The 16,497-nt window shown below is 35.4% G+C and overlaps 1 protein-coding gene across 1 annotated transcript in view; it reads right to left on the bottom strand.

Annotated features, from left to right (window-relative positions):
- Positions 1 to 16,497, bottom strand: part of cntnap3 (contactin associated protein family member 3) — a 198,804-nt gene that overhangs the window by 89,626 nt on the left and 92,681 nt on the right. Inside the window, exon 3 of the mRNA XM_052567688.1 lies at positions 16,227 to 16,450. Coding sequence (XP_052423648.1) covers positions 16,227 to 16,311 — 85 coding nt within the window. The 5' untranslated portion in view covers positions 16,312 to 16,450. The remainder of the gene's footprint in view (positions 1 to 16,226; positions 16,451 to 16,497) is intronic.

Below are 16,497 nucleotides of genomic sequence, written 5' to 3'. Positions count from 1 at the left end.
TTCATATTTAAAAATGCATATGATGCATATGATATGATACACCAAGGTACTTCTCAAATACCATGGTTTTGACTATACACCCAATCCTACCAGAGCTCTGCGACTCACTGACTAACACCCTGTGATCTGATGAGTGGCTACATCCAATCTTCCCCCATTATTTATTCAAACTTACACAGAAACTGAGTAAACTCCCCGAGCAGCGCACTGTCAGCGGCTGAGGATCTGCCTTTATCTCAGGTAAACACACCTGACAGCCGGGCCACAGAGCAGCCTTCAGCAGCACACAATTACTCTGTTGAACAATGCCAAACAATTAAAGACGAATGTCATGATGACAGATTCCCTTCTAAGACACAACATCAGAAATCATCAGCGGCCATCAGATTAACTCAAAGCAACGTTATCTAACAAGATGGGCACGAACGTCAAGACACATCCCTGTGATGACTCACCATGCATTATACATAAATACAGCAGCGAGACAAGAGCATCATGCATTTGATATGGATGCCGCAACATGCATGAAACAAACATCAATTACATGCAGAAAGAAATGCATAGGAGTCAATGCATTCCATGTTTTATAAGTCTGATAACGAATGCATTGTTTTCACACACACACACACACACACACACACACACACACACACATACATATATATATATATATATATATATATATATATTTTTTTTTTATTTTTTTTCTAGCATCGAAACTGCTTTGACATCATTAGTGGGAAATTTTCCATCTGCTCCTTAATTCCCTCTGCTGTGCAGTACATATGAAGTATGCAATGAATAAATATTAACTGACGCTGCCGGTACAAGTTAACAAAGAGAAGTGGTTTGTAACTCAATACATCTAGGTGTGTGTTCAGCTCAGTGGAGGTTTAACCTGTTTTAAGGTCCAGCAGGTGGAAATTTCCCCACAATGCTGCATTTCTGACTCAAAAGCCAGTCAAATATGGCCTGAAACTCTACACAGAAATTCATACTTCTGCAGCATTCATAATTCAGCACCAGCTGAGATTATCATAAGCTGATCCTTGGGTGGTAGTTTGAGTTTTTCTGTGTTTATACAGACGCCTGTGACTTCTGAAAGCCTTCCTGATCAAACGTGTGACGTTAAGTCATTTTCTTCTGGATCTACCGCTCACTTGCGTCATGCTATTTTTAAACCAAAACGTTGTGAAGAAAGTCACATGATACTGGAAATAGACACTTTAAAGTCCTTCAGTGGGTCTGTGCAACACTTCAGACTGACAAAAGATGGCCAAACCTTTTCTTTTGCACTATAAAGGGGACACCGAGTCTTTATCTCAGTAACTCAGTAATGTTCAGTCAAAAGTGCAATCTCACAATGTCTTCTATGTCAATAGTAACTGCATTATCAATGTGAATCTGAACTGAGAGGTGGGACCATGACGTTTTTTTTTTTTTTTTTTTAGTATGACAGTCGGGGCAAGTTGTCACATTTGCATTAGAGCAATTTATCAGTGCCAGGTAGTAACTGATTACATGTAATCTCATGTAAAATAATTACATGAACCCCAGACAGTGAAACTCTGACTAAACTATATGTACTTTATGTTGTTTATAGCAAAGAATGGAACACATTTTTTTATTTATTTTTATATCACATGATAAGTAAAAATTGATAGCCTGAATGCTCTGTAAGTCGCTTTGGATAAAAGCATCTGCTAAATGCATACATTTAATTTTTTATTTAAATTTAATATCAATACAGTACAGAATAATCTTGTGTAAATCTATGTGATACAAGTTAAGTAATCTAAAAGGAATCAAAAAGTAATCAAATTTATCACAAATGTGTAATTAATTACACATATTAAATTTTTAAATACAATTAATTAAATAGATTCTAATACATTTAAAAATGTATCTAAAAATGTTATTTCAAATAAATAAATCATATGAATAATATTTAATCAGATATATTATATATTTCTTTATTTAAATAGCATATTTTTTTAAAGTTTATATCTTGCTAAATAGCCATGAAATTGAATATAATACATTTAAAAATTAATTAAAAAATGCATTTCAAATAAATACTATTAATAATATTTAATCAGATACATATTTTATTTTGATTTCAATTTTATGTTTAGATCTGAAAAGCCATTAAATAGACTATTTCACATTTAAAATAAATAAACAAATACAATTATTTAATTAAATATATTGCATATTTAAAAAAACATACGTAAAATACTGTACATGCTCAATTCAGAGTCATTAAACTGCTTACTTTATACAAACTTTTTTTGTATTCAAGACAATACAATTTTGAGTAGAAATTGACTTTAGAATATAAATGCAACTGGAAAATAAATAAGTGACTAGATTAAAAGGTGTGACAACTAGCCCCAGCGTCCCTGTTGTGGATTCAGATATTCTTGATGTTTGATTATTTAGTACTTCATGTAGTTCTTCAGATCAGTGTTTTGTTTTCTCTGATCTTCAAAGCACCAGACAGTTTTTTTCTAATCACCTAGAGAGAACGAGAAGTTCTTTGTGGAGCATCAAAGTGACACCAGGCTGGTTCTAAATAGAACATGTATTTTTAAATGTATCATTTCTAAAAGCTGCAGTGCGAGTGGAACATAAAGCCCGTGCTTCTTCTACACGCTCATGTTCTGGTCCTCCAGGGACGCGTTTCATCTCGTGCTGTTTTATCTGTATACTAAGGGGCTGCGACTCCTCAAATCAAGCCGTTTGATTCTTGCAGGGGTCTGTAAGCTTGAGAAGCCCTTATTATAAATGATAATCCCTGACAGGAGCATCTGTGTGATGAATGTTGAGTTCTTAATGGACGGACACCCTCGGAGGGGAAATCACGTTAAACATGAATTTTCTTGACATGCATGGTGTAATTGCTTGTTTTAACTACTAATGAGCTGCTGTCATGAAGGCCGGTGATATATAGTGATATATAGTCCTACTCTGAACGAGTGACATCAGTAGTGTAGTAAACACAAGCCAGACTTGCAATGAAATTCAGCCAACTTTGCTGGCTGTAAGCAAATAAACAAACAAACATACACTAATGCATATTGGAGCAAGGCTGTGTTCCCAAGGAATACGATATGTGCACCCAGCACTAAAAAAAGAGACAACCAAATTACACTTTGAGCTTCGAGTGCATGTCCAAATGATCAAATGCACACAAAATATGTCAAATAATTGCTTGGAAATAATTTACTTAAATCTGATGTGTGTCAATATACTTTTTTAAAGTGACAGACTGGCACTTGGGCAATCAATGTTAAGCAAACAAACAAAAAATGCAAAGAGAAATCACTCACAGCTCTTAATCTGAATAATGTTATAGCTTTAATTAGAAGAACACAATTCCCTAGAATATCATTATATGCTTTAGCATTAAGATTTGTAAGATTATTACTATAAGCAGTCACACCTGTTTATTAGAACAGTCCCAACACTTTGTGCATATAGTAGATTTAAATAAGTAAATATTATTATTTATAAGTTCATGTAAAAACACTATCAGCTTCATACTATATGCACAATATATATAAACAGACAGACTAAAAAGCCACAAAACTCTTGATGTCACGGAGTCTTTCGACCGTCTTTCTAGAGGAACATCAGAAAGTGAAATCACAGGCAGATAAACAATTGACGAAGAGCTCGTTTGCGGGATCTGTGTGTGTGTGTGTGTGTGTAGATAGCAGGCAGGTCGAGCGGTGTCACTAACACCATTCCCCTCCATTACCGACAACTAATCACTTTCACTGCGCTCACAGAGGAAAGCCACATTCAGATCCCCGACGCCGAACTACTGGAGAACTCGGACGCCTCAAGGGTGAGAAATATCTGATTAGCTGTTTTCTTGGGTGTAAAGGGGCACGTTTCTCCTTTGACCTAGTTTGCGGGCAGGTCACTCTGTGTTTCCAGCCTGCCACAGGGGAAGCACTGAAGAGTGAAATGAACTACGCCTGTAGAATGTGACACGGCTCAGGAGTCGCTCCTCCTGCAGCGTCCCGCTGACGATTTTGTTGTGTTTTATCTGTTCTTCTTCAAGGGCACGTCTATCCGTGTCTATTTATTAGCGAGATGTTTGAGGCTGATGATATAAAACATGGAGCACATTTAAAGGAATAGTTCACTCCAAAACGAAAACTCTGAGTTTATTTACTTGCTCCCGTCCCACATGCTGTTATCTTGATCTGTGAGACGCCACAGGAGGTTTTTTTTAAAGGAAATTTATGCCATACAACAACAAGTCATTATGACGACTGTCAAGCTCCAAAAAACACCATAAAGAATAATTTACTGTCTATACAACATACAAAACACGTACAATATACATATGCACCACGTTTTTTGATTGTCTTATACTTTATTAGGTATTTTATATATGCATATATACACTATATTGCCAAAAGTACTGGGACACTCCCTTCTATTGAACACCTTTGACTGTTTTAGTAATTTCCATGAGTACAAATCTTAATGTTTAAGCAAACAATATTCTAGGGAATTGTGTGCTTCTAATTTTATTGCAACAGTTTGGACAAGACCCTTTCTGTTCTAACATGACATTGCAAAAATAAATTATTGATCGAGTCAGCACGGAAGAACTTGACTGGTCTGCAGAAACCCAGCTGAACACCTCTGGTGTGATTTTAAAAGCAGATCTTTAGCCAAAAAATATTTTTTTATAACCAATACCGATACCAATTATTTGCATGTTTATGTGCCCGATAACCGATATACAGAACCGATATTTATTTACTGTTATAAAGTAAATAAATGACTGAGTGAAGTAAGAACATACTTCTTCAGTCTTTCATGTTAAATTGAATCTTTGTATTACAACAATAAAAAACATTTTATTTATAAAAATGTAGAATGTCTAATGTTTTCAAATGGAGAAAATAAACAGAGGACAGGAGTCATATCGGGCTCATTTTAAACTACAATTTTAGTAGGTTTATAAACTGTTTAATAGCTACAGAGTCAAGAATAATTCACTGGATAATGCTAATTCACTGAATAATATTCTCTGGAATATCGGAATATAACAAACAAAATATTGTGTTTTATTGCATTTCTCAAGTGGAATGTTATATAAAAATTATTAATAATGTTTTGTCCTTCTATATTATGAAATGCCTGCTGACAGCGCGGTTTATCGACAGTATGCAGTTACACAGAACTATACTCCAATTGCAATCGCTCACAGCAATAATAAATAATTAATTTCCAAAGAGTTGTATTTATTTAGATGTTTATTAGCAAATTAATGGTTATATATTAAATCTTAATACAATTTAGGGTGTTTTAAACAAGTTAATCTTGTTAAAAGTTACATGCAGTGGGCGTTCTGGAGCATTTCCTGAGCATCAACCACATCAACCTGCTGAGTGAACAGCAATATGAAAGCGGCTTCACAAGACTAATGTTGAGAAAATTTAATTCACTGCTTTTATTTCCAAAATGAGCTAATTCATTGCTGCATATTATTTAGTAACGTCTTTATTGGGACAGGACTTGATGGATTATTTAACATGACTCTGTAAAATGATCTCTATTTTTTAGAGCCAAGCTGCACAAACTACATTTCAGGCATTTATGTAATGCATCGAATTTGTGCACAACTAGCTGCTATGTTAAATAAAGTTTACTAACTATAGCAAATCAAGTACCTGCACACTGTTGTTATCTCGTCTGCCCTCAGATGCACTGCGATGGAGATCCAGCACGCAATTCTCAAAACACAAAGCAGATTTATTTATCAGTGAATTATGGCTTTATTATGGTAAAATTCTTAAATATCTGGTAAAATATCGGTAAATCGATATATCGGTCAATCTCTATTTTAGAAACTTTCAAAATTGTTGCAACAGAATGAAAGGGAATGCATTTTTTTGTTTAAAAAGTTATGTTTCATTCTTTGTTGCCAGAGTTTTGTCCCAATAGTTTTGTCCATATAGTGTATGTACAGGTCATTAATGTTTGGTGTTGAGTTTTTTTGCTTTCTGAAGACCATCAAGTTCTTCCACACTGACTAAATAAATCATGTATTTTCTAACCTTGCATTATACAGAGAAGAATTGTCATGTTAGAATATAAAAGAGTTCTGTCCAAACTGCTGCTTTAACAATGGAAGCACACAATTCCCTAGAATATCATTATATGCTTAAACATTAAGATTTGTGTGTTTATACATACATTAAATCCACAAAGATATTTAATGTTTCTAAAAAAAGTATCTTTATTTGCTCAATACAATAAAGACAGTAAAACTGTGCAATACTATCACAATTTAAAAAAAAAGTTTTTTTATGTGAATATCTTTTAAACTGTAATTGATTGCTGTAATCAAAGCTACATTTTCAGCATCATTACTCCAGTCTTCAGTGCCACACGATCTTCAGAAATCATTCCAATATGCTGATTTGCTGTTCATGAAACATGTCTGATTATTTTCAATGTTTAATATTTTTGTTGAAATCATGATACATTTTATTTTTCGGGGATTCTAATTTGAATATAAAGTCCAAAAGAACAGCATTTATTTGAAATAGAAATATTTTTATACATAATAAATGTCTTTACTCTCACTTCTGAACAATATAGTGCATCCTTGCCGAACAAACATTCTTAATTTCTTTCAAAAAAAAACTATGGGGCTGTTGAATGCTTGAATCTGATTGGCTGACGAACTTCCTAAAATGTTCAATTATTTCCAGGGAAATGCATAGCAAAAGTATGTTCATATCACCAATGTTGGCCAAATTATTTCGTTCATAACGCCAAATTATTCCAGTTATTTCAAAGGTTGATACAGCTTAGCAAAAGAACCAAAACCATTCACCTTGGGTGTGCATTATTTTCAAATAATTCAATGGTTCGTCGTCAATTATTCCTTGGATAGCTTTTTTCCAAATTCCTAAAAAAAAGATCCACCTTCGGTTCTCGAACAACATAAGCAAAAAGACACATTTTTCCTTGAACTATCCCCTTTAAGTGTTTGGAAGTGCGCAGAAAAGAAATGACATTTCCTCCCAAACATACTCGACACCTTCTAAAGAAATATTTGAGCAAGTGCAGTATATTCTGTAGACAAAATATGGCTCAGGATGATGAATTCTCTGGGCTGTATCACCTATCAGCCGTGGCAGGTGTGTGAGATGAATGTGCTTTGGTTTTGGGTGCTTGAGCCTTGAGAGTTATACGGCCTCGAGTCTCTGACGGCTGCGGTGTAATTTCCTGACAATTTTGTGCGTAAATACTTAATAGATGCAAATGCATGAGGAGCAGGCAAGAGTTCAATGAGAAAAAATAAAATAAGCACATACAACTGCCACTAGTGTGTGACCTTCACTCCATAATGTTCCCATTCACCGTTTGACTTTCTATTCACACATTTTCATAACTGACAGTAAAGTAGACGTATGAGGGTGATTTGTTCTCGGCTTCGCCCCATGCCGACGTCCAGGCTCTTTGAGGCCATGAATCATAACGGACAACGTGCTTTGCAGGGAAATACGAAGTGCATTCGCAACAAATTGATCTTATGCTGAGAGTTTATGTCTCGTTCCATACAAACAACTGGTAGAATTGATAAACGATAAATCCTGATGAGGCTGAGACCTCACAATGGGAGATACAAACCATATTTACTAAAGATTAGTAGAGTATGCTTTACATGTTTTTCTACTTTAGAGTGTTACATTTCATTACAAATTCAACTGCCATTCCTTTGTAATTAGAATTGCTTTAGTATTATAGATTTATTTTTTTAATATTTTAAATTAGTTTTTCATTCTTGAATTTTTTCAGTTTTTCTTTTTCTTTTTTTAAACTATTTATTTTCATATTTTCTTCTTACCATATACAGAGAAAAGAACCAGAGAACTTATATTAAATAATAATAATAATAATAATAATAACCTTCAATCCATATTAATACGTTATAGCTTGCCGATCACATCCAAAATAATCTTTAAGGGGAAACCAATCATTTACAAAAGTATCCAGAGTTCCATCCAGTACATTATGCCGTCTTTCATATGGTAACAGTGGCAAGAGTTTTTCACGCCAAAGAGTTACAATAGAAGGATGTTCTTTAATCCAAACATGAAGTATGGAAAGGCGAATAGCAAAAAGCATTATAGACATATAGTTTTTTTTTTTTCCCAGTACACAATTATTTACACCAAGGATACACAATCTGGGATCCAGTGATATTTTAATACCAAAAGATCTTTCAATTTCCTGAACGACCGAAGACCAGAATGATGCAATTACAGGACAGGTCCATATTAAGTGGAAATAAGTTCCAGTTTCCGTTTTACACTTCAAAATAAATTTTGTACATGTGAAAAAAAAAAAAAAGATAATAATCTTGGTCATAACATTACGAAATTTTGCAAACATTCTGGGAATGTACTCTAAATATTCTCAAACAAATAAAATAAAAAAAACGTTATATAAACATCAAACTAAAACCATGTATAAATTATGTAGGCTATAAATAACATTGTCAGAACATTATTAAAGAACAGATAACTCTGAACGAACATTCTATAAATGTTACAGGAAGAAGGTTTGTTTACAACTTTGAGAGAACTTTACCAGAACATTCCATTAGCTGGGTAAGATCTTTAAAGCTTCCCCTAAAAATAATGCTCAACAGTCAATTATCGTGTTATTTTATATATATTTTTTGCAACTTTTGAAACATGTGAAATGCACACTCTTCACCTTTAAAGAGGAGGTTTATCCCTCATGTTATCATTCATCAGAACAAACCACTTCCCAACATCTCGAGGAACTGAAATCCAGCCAAACTCCATCCATCGCTTGCCATCTCCTTTCTTTCCGCTCTTTAATTGATTCTGCTGGCCATTTTTAGCAAGACATGCTTCACAATTATGACTAAGCTTCCACGACACTCTGGTGGCAACCCAGTTTTATCATAAAGCGCACGACATCACCAAGAGTAAGCAGCCACACAGTCATGATTAAATTGAACACTTCAGTGCCTCCGGACCAGCTTTCGGCAATGATAAACGACCTGGAAGTAAAGATAACATAGTAGGGGATGTCAGTCTTTCTGACCCGAGATCAGATAGGGAAAACCTCCTGATATGCTTAGTGCAGACACTGAGTGTTAAGGTGTGATTGGCAGATGGATTTTGAGCCAACAAACTGGCCCCGGATCTCACCAGTCTGCCTCGGTGCTGAATATAATTGCCTTGGCAGAATAAACAGCCTGGGCATAATGTCAAAAAAAAAAAAAAATGCTGCTGCACTACTGTGTTAATTCACTGACCGCTGTATTTGTCATCTGTGTTAGTAACAGTCACATTTCTGGACCTATTACTATTACAAATAGGTAAACTAAGGCCGACTGTCAAAAAAGAAATAGTATCACACCACACGAGAGCTTATACACTGTTAAATAAAGGATCGAAATGTGTTTTAACAGCCTGATGAAGCACAAGAACCTTTATACTCAGAAAGAGCTTTTTTATCTCAAATTCTTCAGAATAAAATGCTTTCTGAGAACAAGGAAACCAAAGAGCTAATCTGAAGAACCTATGAAACAACAAAAAACATTTTCATCTCCAACAAACAAAAGAGTACCTAAAAAAACCTCACACAGCCAAAAATAATTACGGTAATTCAAAAAGTAAAAATAAACCTAGATTATTGTTATGTCTGTCATTTGTGACCCTGGAGCACAAAAGCAGTCTTAAATCGCTGGGGTATATTTGTAGCAATAGCCAAAAATACATTGTATGTGTCAAAATAATAGATTTTGTATTTTATGCCAATATTCATGATGATATTGAGTAAAGATCATGTTCCATGAAGATATTTGATAAATTTCCTACTGTAAATATATAAAGACTTTATTTTTGTTTAGTAATATACATTGCTAAGAACTTTATTTGAACAACTTGTGTGAATTTCTAAATATTTCAATTTTTTTTGCACCCTCAGATTCCAGATTTTCAAATAGTTGTATCTCAGATAAAAATTGTCCTCATAACAAACCATACATCAATGGAAAGCTTATTTATAAATTGACCCTTATGACTGGTTTTGTGGTTCAGGGTCACATTTAGTATAGGTTTTATATAAATGTAATTCCAATGTGTATATGTATCAGCATTGCAATGCTGAAAAAGCACAATATTAAAAGACAAGTGGGTAACACTTTAGAATAAGGTTCCATTAGTTAATGTCAGTTAATGTATTAATTAACATGAACAAACAATGAATAATACATTTATTACTGTATTTATTCATCTTCGTTAATGTTAGTTAATGAAAATACAGTTATTCATTGTTAGTTCATGATAATTCACAGTGCATTAACTAATGTTAACAAGCACAACTTTTGATTTAAACAATGCATTAGTAAATGTTGAAATTAACATGAACTAAGACTTATAAATGCTGTAGAAGGATTGTTCTTGCTTAGTTCATGTTAACGAAAGTAGTTAACTAACATTAACTAATGGAACCTTATTCTAAAGTGTTACCGACAAGTGCATATAAGAAAGAGCACAAAATATTGTGATATGACAAGGAATTTAATATAAATAGAATGCAATGAGAACTGTACTGAATTTTAAAATGTAAAATATTTACTATGTAGATTTATGTAAAAATAAGTACACTAAACAAATATTTAAATTATATTTTAAATATGGAAAACTTAAATTTTAAATAAAAATTATATTCTTATATTATATATTGATAATATTATACATAATGTAAGTTAGGGTTGCGCAATGTCTACAAAACTGGCATCTGACGATGTCTACAGAAAAACATCGCCATGCATGATAACATCATGAGGGCCGGGGGTTAGAGGTTGTGCCCAAAGCGTGAATCTGTATTCATAAACGCACGGAAAACAAATAACTATTGCATATTACAGTACATAAAATATCACTTACCACATAAACAGAGTAAGGAGAGATGACTGAGATGAAGGCGAATGATTTGCAGATCCTGAGCACCACTGACAAACATCTAATCTTGTAAAATATGCAGTAAGTACTGCCGTTGAGTGCGTGTGATCACGGATCTTGAAAGTGAAAGTGAAACTAAAAAGAAATTGTGCACAATTATATGTTGTTGCTGTAGAAGTTTATACAATAGTAGTTCAGTAAACAAGAAGTTAAAAAATTGTGACTAACATTTTAGACACAATATTGACAGTTTTTGCTCAATTTCAGTGATGAAAATAGTTCCAATCAAACAGCAGAACTGTTAATTGTGTCTCCAAGTAATGTGGTGTTTCTTTACTGAATGAATCCTCATTTTTGAATGAATCAAAGGAGTAAATGATTCAGTAATCCATTCATTAAAACACACTTGCTTTGATTCTGAATGAATCAGCCATTTGAATGAATCGGTTGAATGAATGTCTAAATGACTCACTCATTAAAATAGTCATTTGCTGCCACCTATTGGTGGTTTGGTTTCATTTTTAAAAGGTTCTGCATTTTTTTAAACATTAATTGAAGGGACTTTGTTAGCAATGACCTTTTGCAAGTTCTTGATACTGGATCATATGCGATGCTTGTTTTGTTGGATTTAAGTGCAGCATTACATACAACTGATCATAGTATTCTGTTACATCGGTTGGAAAAGTTGGTGGGTATTCAGGGAGTCACTCTGCAGTGGTTGGCCTCTTATCTCAAAGACAGAACCTTCTTAGTGAGCATTGGGAAGTTTTCTTCTTCATCGGCTCCTTTGTCATGTGGTGTGCCCCAAGGGTCCATTTTAGGCCCTCTTCTTTTTTCGCTTTACATGCTTCCCTTGGACAAAGAAAAATATATTTTCCTACCACTGCTGTTGATACACAGTTCTATCTTCCAGCAAAAACTGACAGCAGTGATTCTTTGGATGTGCTCTAAGACTGTTTCAAGGGGAGATCAAATATTGGATTACTAAAAATGTTTTGCAATTCTGCGAAATTCTGATTTAAGGCCACTGTAGGACTAAGGTCTCTCTCTCTGCCAGTGTTCAACCCTATGTAAGAAATCTTGGGGTTACATTTGATTCGTTACTCACCTTTGAGAAACAAATTAGCACTGTGGTAAAAGGCAGCTTCTTCCATCTGAGATCAATTGTTAAATTGAAACAGTTTTTGCCCCACAAAGATTTGGAAACTGTAATCCATGTTTTCATAACATCACACCTGGATTACTGTAATTTGCTCTACTGTGGCCTGCCTCAAACGGCAATTTCTCGCCTGCAGACTGTCCAAAATGCGACAATTTATGCAGTGTAATGAGATCCATTTTTTTTGTTCCCGTAAGAAGCGAGGCTTCTTAATGGAACGAAAAATAGGGATCACATTACTCCAATTTCAGCCTCTTTACATTGGCTTCCTGTAAAGTTTAGAATTGATTTTAAAAGCTGTCTTTGTGTACAAGACTTTATCTGATCTTGCACCAAAATACATCAATGACCTTCTGACTCCTTATTTTCCTCAAAGAGCACTTAGGTCTAGTAATCACCTTCTCTTAACAGTCCCAACGTTGTCTCTGTAAAACCAAGGGTGGACGGGCTTTTCCAGCTTCATCTACTAAACTTGAGAAAAGTTTGTCTGTAAATGTGAGACTTTCTCCTTCACTAGCCCGTTTTAAGTCTATTCTCAAATCTTCTCGGAATCTGCAAAAATCAGTATCAACAGGTCACCGCATTAAATAAAAATAGTAATGTAATATGGTTATTTTTGAAAACCACACTATGATCTGGTGCTTCAAGAACGCTGATCTGAAGAACCTGAAGAAATTTGGTTCTGGGAATCTGGAGAATGATAAATTAAACAGTTAATGCCATCTCCAAAAAAACAAACAACTCAAAAGCCTCAAACAGGCCATAGTGACTTGCCTAAAAGAACCATTAAAGAGCCTTGATGCTTAAGTGTGTGCTCCAGTATGAAACTACACAAGTGAGCCCCTGAGTCCATTTTGAAAATCGAGATATCATAATATACTGCTAAGTCTACCTTGGAGGTTAAAAGAAAAATAGAAGTGATTTCAGAAATGAAGCTTTTGTTGATGGCTCTTTAGGGTACAAGGACATCAAAATGAAGAGTAAAAGTGGGTCATTGGATGTAAACAGGCCTGTGTGGACTCCCAGAGCACATCTCAGATCAGTCCAATGCACTTCTATTCCTGCAGAGGAACCAGCTGAGCCCAGCACGGCTTCGACTGCGGCCTGATTCTGCGTCTCACATGAGCAGGATATTTCAGGCTTGTGCTTTATGGAGCTAACAGCGGAGGCCATACAGATAAAGCTGAACAAACTGTACAAAAACCCAGTTTCTGAAAAAGTGATCAGATGCATACCATGAAACAGGTGGAAAACCCCAGAGATGCACACTGAATGAGAAAGATGCACATAACAGAAGATCACAGAAACGTGAGGGAGAACTCACCCGAGCAACCACCCAGAAAACCCTGACAACCACATAACAACATGCTAAAAGCAATTAAAACACCTCGACCATGACCCTAGCATCATAGTTTGTACAAAGTGTAAAAAATGTAAAATCTATAGCACTACTGTATATCAAGTTGTATAAGACAAAACATAAATATATAAATACAAATCTGAATTGTCACACACTGGATGATAAAGCAGGTGGAAAAATCTCACAGATAAACATTTAATGAGGAAGATGCATGTTTGACTTTCACTACCAACCACATGCTAACATGCTAAATAGATGCTTTGAACATAGAATGCCTTAGCAACACAGTTTCTTTAAAAAAAATGAATGAATGAACAAATGACAAAAAAAGAAATCGATATCACTATTCTAAAACAATATATATATATATTTTAAACAAAAAATATATATATAGATATATAGACTCATCCTAACTATCACATAGCAACATGCTAAAATGATTCTAACAATCAGATCACCCTAACAATGACCCTAGCTACACAGTTTCTATACCACCAATAAAAATGCACCAAGGAAATACCACGTTTCTTGAGTCCCATGATATGTTTTGAAGTGTCTTGGAGTGGAGATATAATCACTGTAGCATGATGCACACAGCACTCGAGCGAGAGGCATGTCTGGGCACCAGTGCACTCTTATTTCTAATGCATCCTCAATCTGTGCAGACAGAGGAACAGAATTCAGCATCCATCACCCTGGATATTGTATCCTGGAGTGTTGCATACTGTGCAGAGCCAGGGGCTTACAAAGTTCATAACCATCTGTTTCAATTACAACACATATGCATCTCATTACCAACACCCACGAGCTGAGAGCATGACGTCAGCATTGTCCTCTAGAGCGACGCGAGCGTTTATGGTGACGGCCGTCACTCTGTGTTAGACTGCATCGGTGTAATTCCCCATGATCCACTCTGGTGAAGCTCATTCTGATGTATTCCTCCATTCCAGATTCAACATCTGTGACCAAATACTGCTGAAAGGCTCAAAATAAATGCTGCTGAAGTCAGTCACCTCAGTAATAGTCCCATCACTGACCGTCTGATGCAAACCGCATGCAAACATGCAACTAAACATGACTGATGACATTATGCAGCTCACACCAGTCAGTCACCAGTTCACCTAGAGAACAAGAACCCGTTGATGCAGCTCAGAGAAAGAACTAGTCACTGCATCTCCAAAAGACTGACAGGTTAACTAGATATAATCATGAGAAAGCTCGTTTTGGATGGACAGTAATACTGTTCACACACATTTCTGCTTAATTTATTGATGTTTTTCACCAAGGGACATTACTGTGCACTTATTTCAACAGGTTTCTACACCGGTTGATAATGGACACTTTTCACAGACTGTGATGATATTTTTAGCAAAGTTTTTCTTTTATTTTAATTTAAGAAAATGTAATGCACATTATACCACTGTATTTTGCAATATTTTACATTGGCATTATGTTTTTAGACATCTAGTAAAGGTTGTTGTGTGTTTCTAATGCAACTGCTGGAAAGTGATGGCAAATTTCACATTGTTCACTCTTTTGACCAACGTAATCAATCTTTCCATACTGTACATGCATATTGATTTTTTTTTTTTTTTTTTTGCTATTACACACACACACACACACACACACACACTATATATATATAGAAGTTTACCAACTATGATGATTTCTGCTTTGGAAAAGAGTGGCCATAGTTTTTCAGATAAATCCACCCCTAAACGCAGCTAAAGACTTGGTCACTTCACCTGTCAATCAGAAATATTCTTCATGTTTAATATCAGATACGAGCTCGATGTAATAAATCGACGCTCGAAAAAAGCTTTTGGTCCAGAAAGCTGCACCCTCGATCCTGACCAACTACAACCCCTCCAAAATCCGCAAACCAGACCAGCCTGAGCGAAAAGCCATCATAGGCTTGTCTGTAAGATGTTTCTTTTGTTTCTCAGCAGAGAAGTATTTTATTTCGGACTGGACGAGACAATTCAGGATAGAAGATCGTCGAACGTCAACTAAGCTGCGTCGCGTCGGACGCGCAATCGAGTTTTGTGTCACCTAATGAAATGCATGATACCTTCAAGAAGTTCATACGTTAATAATTCTAATTATAGTAATTTTTACGTGTTGTTAATATTTTAATCTATTAATGCCTATTAAATAGCTTATTGTAAATAATATCGATATTACTTTGGCATTATTATGAATAAATTAACAGTCGTAATTGTTATGATAGCTAACTAATCCACTATTTGACACGAAGGCTTAAAACACACGACATTAAATAGTGCAAGTATTTCTCCTGTCGCATCCGACCCATTGAAATACACGAGTAAGTGTGTACTACAGTAATAGACACAAAACCGCTCATTCTGAGACAATTTGAAATAAAAATCACACATCAGATATTCCGGATCATGGACTCGATCAAACCAATTCGATGCGTAAAACACCTTCACGTTATCTGTTGCATTAATGAATCAGTTTCCCCCTCAAGCTACCATACATTAATACATCATCAAACATATAATAAACTACATCAACTAAAATAATAAAACAACATTAGATTGTTTTGTCGTTTAATCACCGGTTGGCACAAAGCAAAGTTCCTCCTCAACTTACTGCCGTTATTCCAGTAAGAGGACCGCGCGCGGACACAAATCCATCAGAAAAGTCATTATTCGTCTCAGATTACCTCGAATAATATGAATAACGTGATACTCGCCTTTGCTGACGGAGCCTGGGATGAAGTAAAAGATGAGATACAGCGGTAAAATCATTCCAATAGTGTGTGAGCCCCGCAGATCCATAATTCGCGACTGATGCTGGAATGAGACTGACTCCTCAGCGCGAGACTCTGGGAGCGAGCGCGTGCGTGTGCGCGTGCGTGGGCTCTGCTCTCCGTGGCTCTTTCACGCCATCCTGCTGCCGAAAACATCTGAATACAGTCTGCGTGACACACACACACACACACACAGAGAGAGAGAGAACGAGAG

The sequence above is a fragment of the Carassius gibelio genome, chromosome B10 (genome assembly GCF_023724105.1).
Source record: "Carassius gibelio isolate Cgi1373 ecotype wild population from Czech Republic chromosome B10, carGib1.2-hapl.c, whole genome shotgun sequence".
NCBI classification, from domain to species: Eukaryota; Metazoa; Chordata; class Actinopteri; order Cypriniformes; family Cyprinidae; genus Carassius; species Carassius gibelio.
This window is presented reverse-complemented; position numbering and strand designations above follow the sequence as displayed.